General features: G+C 36.0%; 1 protein-coding gene across 1 annotated transcript in view; it reads right to left on the bottom strand.

Annotated features, from left to right (window-relative positions):
• The window catches only part of LOC136848665 (U-scoloptoxin(01)-Cw1a-like), a 17,275-nt gene that overhangs the window by 3,467 nt on the left and 3,808 nt on the right, over positions 1-10,000 (bottom strand). The window contains exon 2 of the mRNA XM_067121101.1: positions 7,905-8,025. Within this exon, the coding sequence (XP_066977202.1) occupies positions 7,905-8,025 (121 nt within the window). The remainder of the gene's footprint in view (positions 1-7,904; positions 8,026-10,000) is intronic.

Consider the following 10,000-nt stretch of genomic DNA (forward strand, 5'->3'; position numbering starts at 1 on the left):
GAAAAGGCCAATAAGAATATCAATTAGCAGAGTGGAGAAACACGCAAAATGGATAAAATTAATTTGGCCTTAATTAGAGCAATCGTCGCTTTAACTAATTTTTTTTTTTAAATTTCGTAAAGAACGAGACAAAATTAGACCGAGTCACAGAGGGTGGATTTCTGTCCGTCGGGCGAATATCCCAGCGTGGTAACAGATCTTTCCCCGACCTTGACAACAGCGTATGCGCTCGGGACGTAACACTAGAGCCCTAACCACATCGCGACGGCCTCCGTTACTCCTCTCTCCATCTCCATTAAGCACCCCCCCAGTGCCTCTATACACGTAATCAAAACAAAAGTGTCATTAATCTCGCGGCCGAGAGCTGCACACTCTGTACTAGGCGTATCGCACAGCTACGATTTCCTGACGTCTGACTGCTGGGTGCGTTCGGTACGGATGAAACACTCCCATTTCTCGAGAACACAGTTTCTATATTTATTCGTCTGTATCCAGATCAGTAAAGGGACGTTGACTCGTTCAAATTTAGATGTAAACAATTGTATGTTGATTCTGTAACGCATAAATTGGTTTCTCACTCCTGAAAATAAGAAACCAATGAAATATAACCAAAAACTATTCAACTGGCGTAAGCACTCCGAATGGAAATTTTTCTTACAGTCTGAAACAGAAGATAATGTTGTCAAGTTAGATGTCATTGCTACTGCTAATTTTACTGTATTTCAATGGCTATAAACATAAGAGAATCCAAGGCAAAGTCCCAGCCTATGAAACCTGGCAGTCAACTCTATCTACTTACTTTCCAAAACCTTAGCAGTCATCAAGATACTCACCCATACCAATGCCAATGAAATATAAAGAACTAAATTTCGTCTGATTTACTCCTTTGTAGGAACAACGAAGCACTGGAGAAGACAGCGCGCATATGGGACACAGTGAATCAAAAAAAAGTATGTTCCTTTTGCATGATGAATGAAATCCCCAATTAAGCAAACAAAATAAGTCATGGGAATTGTGAAACAGGAGCTTATAAGGATTCCTGTCTCTTTCAGTATCGATTCTATTTAATAATTCGTTAGGATGATGCATGGAGGTCTTTACCCTGCTTAACCATTCTGCAAACGATGAAAAGAAAGAAAACAAGAAAGAAAGAAGAAGACGAAGAAGAAGAAGAAGAAGAAGAAGAAGAAGAAGAAGAAGAAGAGAGTGCTGTCGCCGAGACTTGAAAGATTACCCCTGTTCTTTCGTCTTCAAGAGCCAAACACACATGAACTACAGGTCGTTGCCTCGTCCCAAGGCCATTGATAATGTTACAAGGAGACCCGAGAACGAAACTAGAACAGAGTTACATTAAAGGCCAGTTACAGACGTATATTTATAGACGTCTTATTAACTTTGCAAAGCTGGAGATAGAAAGGTATTGATTCTCTTTTCATTTGGACACAAAAATAGAACATGCTTTACCTTCGACTCAACTACCAATTACGGATTTTTAGTTTTAGAATTGCGTAGGGTGAATCTACGAACTTAGAACTATTTAATTTGAAAGCACGTTTTTTTCGTCATATTTTAGCGTAGATGATGGCGCTTGTTGATAAAGAAGGCTTTATTTTTACTTATGGATACGTTAAATCAGTGGATGGATTAGAGTGTCTGTATTCTTAAGAATAGAATAAGTTTTTAAACAAAAACGAACAATTTTCAGTTTGACAGTTTTACTTTTCACAGGTTTATTTAGAAAAAAAAATTAAAAATGTGAGTCTTCAGTCCTGTCTTAAGGTGATAACACCTGAATTCAATAATGGCATTTCTAGTGGTACCTCCATCTTGCCAATGGTAGACAATTTTTACCTTGATTGTACTTTGTATTATGGTTTGACATGAGCCTTCAAATAATAGTAATTGCAACAATAACATGATCACATTCAAACGGCACAAGACACAAATCTCCTCAGCTATAAATCTTTACATAAAGAAATAACATTACAACAAGTAATAAGTCAGATAATTACGGTAACTGACAGTTATTATCTACGGTGAAATGTTATAATTTTAAAATTAACTTGCTAATAATGTATATCACACATCACACTTTCCTACGATTTTTTGGGGCATTGGTTACATGATATAATATTGAATAATATGATTTATATGTAAATGAAACTTTATTATTATTATTATTATTATTATTATTATTATTATTATTATTATTATTATTATTATTATTATTATTATTGTTGTTGTTGTTGTTGTTATTATTATTACTATTATTTTAGGTATTGATTACATAATAAAATACTAAATTACATGATTTAAATATGTGAAATAAAAGTATATTATTATTATTATTATTATTATTATTATTATTATTATTATTATTATTATTATTATTATTGTGGAGCATCACTATACTGTGATCGAAAATAATGAGTAAAAAAGCCACAATAATATAATTGATAAATTAGAGGACCGTTGCGCAAACGGTCGAAAGCTCCCTCGTTTTTATCCCCTTTTTTGTATATTTTTGTATCTTAAAATATACAATTTATCAATTATATTATTGTGGCTTTTTTACTCATTATTATTATTATTATTCTGATATTTGTCCTAATTTAGATTAATATCGTTGCTACAGTTATGATAATTATGATGATGATCACATGGATAATGACAGTATTCATTTAATTTTTTATTACGATGACATTGCACACTTATAAAAACGACCTTCGAGAAGAGTAAACAAAAAAGGATACGAATAAATAAATAAATTAAAATAATGATTATTAAGTAGGAAAGTATTAAAACGTAAAATCAAAAATATAATTACGGCATGATTAGACACAGAGAAACTTCAAACAAGTAAAAAATGCGCCGAAGTGCCTTCGGCGCAATCGAGTTTTCTGCACAGCCGCTACAGCGTATAATCAAGGCCACCGAAAATAGATCCATCTTTCGGTGGTCTCGGTATAATGCTGTATGAGCCGCTGCCCATGAAACTTTAACCACTGCACGGTTAAATAAAATAAAAAATGTTGAGGCTGGAGGGCTGCAATTTGGTATGTCTGATGATTGGAGGGTGGATGATCAACAAACCAATTTGCAGCCCTCTAGGATCAGCAGTTTTTAAGATCTGAGGGCGGACAAAAAAAAAAGTGCGGACAGAATAAAGTGCGGACGGACAGACAAAGCCGTCACAATAGTTTTCTTTTACAGAAAACTAAAAACTGCAAAAGAGAGACATTTAAATATGATTAGATGATAGGTATATAAAAATAACTAAATGAGTTATGATGTAAAGTGGTATGAGGAATACTCTAACCAAAGACGCGATATTATTAAGGATAAATCATTTCACATATAGGAGGCCCGTGAGAGGGTGATCTAGCAAAATGTAAACAAAAAAAGAAAATTAAAAAAAAATTTAAATGACGTCAGACATAATGCTAACCTTGGCCGTCCTTGACTGCCCTCAGAGATGATAAAGTCTATTTACATGATATGTATTGTCCTAAAAAGAGTTCATTTGCATTAAATGAGAGAGAGAGAGAGAGAGAGAGAGAGAGAGAGAGAGAGAGAGACTGAAAACGGACAGACAGACAGAAACGATGATTAGAGGAAGAGTGATTGATGAGAGAGAGAGAGAGAGAGAGAGAGAGAGAGAGAGAGAAACGATGATTAGAGAAAGAAGGACTGATGGTACTGAGAGAGAGAAAGAGAGACATAAAAAGACAGAAATGATGCTTAGAGAAAGGACTGACAATACTGAGAGAGAGAGAGAGAGAGAGAGAGAGAGAGAGAGAGAGAGAGAGAGAGAGAGGTGGGGGTGGGTGTCACACGGACAGCATAAAAACAGAAACGACGACTAGAGAAAGAAAGACTGATAATACAGAGAGAGAGAGAGAGAGAGAGAGAGAGAGAGAGAGAGAGAGAGAGAGGCTGAAAACGGACAGACAGACAGAAACGATGATTAGAGAAAGAGTGATTGATGAGAGAGAGAGAGAGAGAGAGAGAGAGAGAGAGAGAGAGAGAGAGAGAGAGAGTTGTCACTGCTACGCAGCGTTCCACGAACTGCTTACGAAAGTGTGCGGGAAAACTTGAATAATGAATTGCTGTAAGTGAACTTACAAAACAATACTTAGGGATTACCGACACGCCGTCCAATTCCTTGAAAATAGAATTTAGAGAAAGTAATATCGCGTGGCATAGTTTTTAAAACAAACATTTATGATCTGATATGAGCTCATGATTTTATTTTATGTTCGTGTCCTGGTCACTTATTTTTCTTCTGTTTAAAAAGCTGAACCTTCAATTTGCAACCTTATTCAGTCATCTCTAATTATTATTATTATTATTATTATTATTATTATTATTATTATTATTATTATTATTATTATTATTATTATTTGCTATATAGGGTCCACAGTAATATAACTGTTAAAAGCTCGATTAGAATTTAATAAAAGCTTTCGAACCCTTCTCTGGGTTCATTTTTTGACTGAAGATGAACCCAGAGAAGGGTTCGAAAGCTCTTATAAAATTCTAATCGAGCTTTTAACAATTATACTATTGCGGACCCTTTAGAACATTTATGAACTCTCGTGATAGAGAGTTTTTATTCAAACTTATTATTATTATTATTATTATTATTATTATTAACTCGCCTAAAGATGGCAGTGCTGTCTCAAGATTCACACACACACACACATATATACAGTATATATATATATATATATATATATATATATATATATATATATATATATATATATATATATATATATATATATATATATATATATATATATATATATATGAGCAACTCTATCAAATTTCTTTCACTTAATCGTATGTGGTTCTTTCAGCAGGAATTTACACAGACATGAGGGTAGATATGCAATGACAAACTTTTGTCTCTCTCTCTCTCTCTCTCTCTCTCTCTCTCTCTCTCTCTCTCTCTCTCTCTCCAGCCAATGATGAGACGCATGAATGGAAAATGAACTGCTTAGAGGAACCATCGAATATTAACAACAGCTTTACAAATATCTTCTACGGCCCATAAAACTCTTAGCCGCAGCCCATGAAACTCAGCCACGGTCTGGTGGTGGCCTGTGTTGTTGGTACCTATAGCGCTGCCAGAAGTGCCTTTATGGCTAACTTTAACGTTGAGTAAAATAAAAAAAAACTACTGAGGCTAGAGGGCTGCAATTTGGTATGTTTGATGATTGGAGGGTGGATGATCAACATACCAATTTGCAGCCCTCTAGCCTCAGTAGTTTTTAAGATCTGAGGGTGGACAGAAAAAATGCGGACGGACAGCAAAGCCGCCACAATAGTTTTCTTTTACAGAAAACTGAAACGCATAGAAGATGGTGGGAAATTTTATATATCCTATTTGGAACTTGTACTTTAAGGAGTTTCATAGACATACTAATATATAGATACTCTTTACACGTGCTAAGATTTATTTTATTACATCCCAATGGAAGATATAGAAAACTTAGGAAAATTATATGATCTCTTTTAATTATATTATTATTATTGTCATCGTCAATTCATTATTATTAGTACTATTATTATTTCAGTATAATGATGATGCCAAAAATAGCTTGATATAATATTTAATTATACCTGCAACAAATTAAGGCAATAAAAATTGGTATATGTCTGCCAAAATCATATTCTTAAAACAGTAAGTAAATCGACAAAAAATTATTAGCAAAGATAATAAACAAGTAAGAAATGCGCCGAAGTTTCTTTGGTGCAATCGAGTTTTCTGTACAGATGCTACAGCATATAATCAAGGCCACCGAAAATGGTCTCGGTGTAATGCTGTAGGGGCCGCGGGCCATGCAACTTTAACCACGGGCTGGTGGTGGCCTATCCTATATAGTTGCCAGAAGCACGATTATGGCTAAATTTAACCTTAAATGAAATACAACTACTGAGGCTCGACGGCTGCAAATTGGTATGTTTGATGACTGGAGAGTGGATGTATCTACATACCAATTTGCAGCCCTCTAGCTTCAGTAGTTTTTAAGACCTGAGGGCTGACAGAAAAAGTGCGGACAGAATAAAGTGCGGACAGAAAAGTGCGGACAGAATAAAGTGCGGACAGAATAAAGCTCTCCTAGGGCTGGCCCGAAGCATTAGACTTATTTTACGTGGCTAAGAACCAACTGGTTACCGAGCAACGGGACCTGCAGCTTATTGTGGAATCCGAACCACATTATACCGAGAAATGAATTTATATCACCAGAAATAATTCCTCTAATTCTTCGCTGGCCGGTCGGAGAGTCGAACGCTGGGCCAACAAGGTGCTAGCTGAAAGCTCTACCCACCCCACCAATGAAGACCTAATTTACAGAAAACTAAAATGAAACGGTTATGGCGAAGCAGGAAATAAGTAAATAAACAAGCAAATAAACAATCACATGTGAAAATCAAATATTATCTTAAAATTTTCACCCACGAACTCACTCACTCCGTTAGCTTTCGGGCCTCTCGGTGGTCCATGGCTGCTTGCACCAGACCTCTCCGCGTTCCCGTACTGAAGGCCGCATCTCTCCAGTTACTCTCAGGATCTTCCATTCCCAATCTTCTTAGATCTCTGAACACAATATCTTTCCATCTCATCTTCGGTCTCCTCACCGGTCTTCTCCTTTCTATTAATCCCTCCGTAACCACTTTTGGGCATTTCTACCCTCTTCTATTCTAGCCACATGCCCTGCCCAATGTATCCTACGTGATCTCATATATCCAGTTATTACCGGTTGTCTGATTAAATCTCTTATTTCCCCGTTGTTTCTTCTCCAAATACCTTTATTTACGTCTTAAATGGGACTTGTTATTCTACGCAAAATGTTGTTCTCAAAAACCAGTAGTCTCTGTTCTTGACGTTCAGTCAGCGTGTAAGTGTCACAACCATATAGCACTAATGGCCTGATAATGGTGTAAAATTCTTAGTTTGGTAGACCTTTTGAAGTTCCTTCTCTTTAAAAGATGTTGTAGACTGAAGCAGCATCTGATCCCTACTGTAATTCTAGTCAGAACCTCTCTCTCTCTCTCTCTCTCCGTCTCATTTCTGGATGTTAACATACTTCCCAAATATTTAAATTCTCTCACGTTCTCGATATCTATCATATTTTTTTTTACTGTTGTTGTTGGTTGTTCCTTGACAAAAACAATCTCATCATTTTGGTTTTCCTTTCACTGATCTCGAGTCCCACTCTGGCGGCAGTTTCTTTGAATGGTATATACAAACGTTCTATATTTTCTATATCTATATCTATGAAATGAACATCATCTGCAATTGCAAGGACTTTGTCATTTGTATCTCCCGAGATGAGGCGTCCCCCCACCTTCCTTAACTGCCTCGATACTTCACATGATTTTCTCTAAAATTAGATTAAACAACATTGGAGATATAAGGCATCCCAGTCTCATACTTGTTTTAATTTCAAAACATTCCGTCTTTTTCCTTTCCACCTGGACACAACCCTTACTGTTCCTGTATCGTACTGTTACCAAGTTTACAACCTTTCCCGGTATACCAGATTCCTTCGTAATATTCAACATTGATGGTTTATGGATGCTATCATATGATTTTTAAAGCCTACAAAAACCTGCCACATACCTCTATCACACTCCCACTGTTTCTCCATTATCTGTCTAATCATAAGAATCAGGCCAATCTTCACATGAACAAATTTCGTTTATTTGTGTATTATTTGATCTGTAATGAGAACATGATGCGCGCTGCATTTGGTGCAACAGTCTCAATTTACTTCTGCTTGCACGTGGGAATGCTTCTTCCTTTCGCCGTCTCGGTTAACATTAGGGGTTTGACACAAGAGAAGTGTAATATTAATAATAATAATAATAAGCTCAGAAAATAGGACACTCACAGGAATCCCGTTTGCAAAGGCGTCCTGAGGACGGCCGTGGCGTTGCCAGGCAGCTCGTACTCCAGGGGCGTCGAGTCCCTCCTCGCCCTGGGCAGTGACCGGCTGAACCCGACGATGAAAGCTGGATGAAAGAAAGGAAAGTAGTTATTCGTCTCGTATACTTGTTCTTGTGGGAAGGAGGGGATAAGGTTAATTCGTCTCGTATACTTGTTCTTGTGGGAAGGAGGGGATAAGGTTAATTCGTCTCGTATACTTGTTCTTGTGGGAAGGAGGGATAAGGTTAATTCGTCTCGTATACTTGTTCTTGTGGGAAGGAGGGATAAGGTTAATTCGTCTCGTATACTTGTTCTTGTGGGAAGGAGGGGGTAAGGTTAATTCGTCTCGTATACTTGTTCTTGTGGGAAGGAGGGGGTAAGGTTAATTCGTCTCGTATACTTGTTCTTGTGGGAAGGAGGGGATAAGGTTAATTCGTCTCGTATACTTGTTCTTGTGGGAAGGAGGGGGTAAGGTTAATTTGTCTCGTATACTTGTTCTTGTGGGAAGGAGGGATAAGGTTAATTCGTCTCGTATACTTGTTCTTGTGGGAAGGAGGGATAAGGTTAATTCGTCTCGTATACTTGTTCTTGTGGGAAGGAGGGGATAAGGTTAATTCGTCTCGTATACTTGTTCTTGTGGGAAGGAGGGGATAAGGTTAATTCGTCTCGTATACTTGTTCTTGTGGGAAGGAGGGGATAAGGTTAATTCGTCTCGTATACTTGTTCTTGTGGGAAGGAGGGGGTAAGGTTAATTCATCTCATATACTTGTTCTTGTGGGAAGGAGGGGATAAGGTTATATAGGGCTGCTATTATGCCTACTCAGCTTCCATAGAACACAGTGGCCATATCTGAGGAAGAGGAGTGAAGAAGGAAAGGTATATGTAATGTGACTCAAACTGAATAAATAACAACTGAATGAGTCTATGGATATACAAATAGGAAATAATAAGAAGATAATGAGTTATAAGGGATGGTGGGGGATAAGAGAGGAGGGAAGGAAAACAAGTATATAGAATGAAAGTAGAGAGAACAATTATAATGGTGGTGAGAAAACTTGATAAGAAAACAGAACTGCATCAGTAACAGGATGTAAAAACTAAAATGAAAAATTACTTTGAAGACAGAATAACGGCTAATTATTTAAAGAAATATTCGGGAACATAAAATTTATAAATCTAAATCAAAGAATATGATTAGTGCAACTCAATGAAGGAATTGTCTGTTGAGCACAAATCTTGAATCAACCGATGAAAAGGAGAAAACAATAAGAATTAGCTGAAGAACGAGCCCCAGGCAGTAATAATAAAGTGAGATTAACAAAAGTTGATAACACGAAGTTATATGAGACAGAATAATGTTGATAACATAAAAAAAAAAAACAGAAGTATTGCGCAGTGCCTGTATAACATAAAACTAAAAGCTCTTTTACACTCGTTTGTGGCGCAATATTTAGCTTATATAAAACGAAGATATCAGAGATGCGCATTTATTTGAGATGGTTAAGGGTGAATAAGTGAACAGTTCTAATTCCCCGAAATATTCTTGCGCAAACCTTAACTGGTATTAAATTTTTATCAAGAATGCGTTGCGCGTTAGTGCATGTGTCGCCATCATCCATTCTCCCCAGCCAACTCCCACCCCCTCCCCCGGTTCCTCTGACCTTTTCGTTTATATTTATGAAAAAGACTTTTTAGGGTGTGTATATATATATATATATATATATATATATATATATATATATATATATATATATGTATGTATATATATATATATATATATATATATATATATATATATATATATATATATATATATATATATATATATATATATATATATATATATATATATATATATAGTTTGCCATAATATTTGATTGCGTATGATACAGTTAAATTCTATATACACACAAAGCACAAATATGGATACAGACACTGGGACTCATTCGTCTGTGTATTTTCATAGAAGAACAGAGATAAGATTAAGTCACGTAAATATATATATTTTATTTATTATTTGTAAAACATGGCTGACACCTGAAATAATCCTTATGAATTCTG

This window comes from Macrobrachium rosenbergii, chromosome 19 (assembly GCF_040412425.1).
Source record: "Macrobrachium rosenbergii isolate ZJJX-2024 chromosome 19, ASM4041242v1, whole genome shotgun sequence".
Classification (NCBI taxonomy): Eukaryota; Metazoa; Arthropoda; class Malacostraca; order Decapoda; family Palaemonidae; genus Macrobrachium; species Macrobrachium rosenbergii.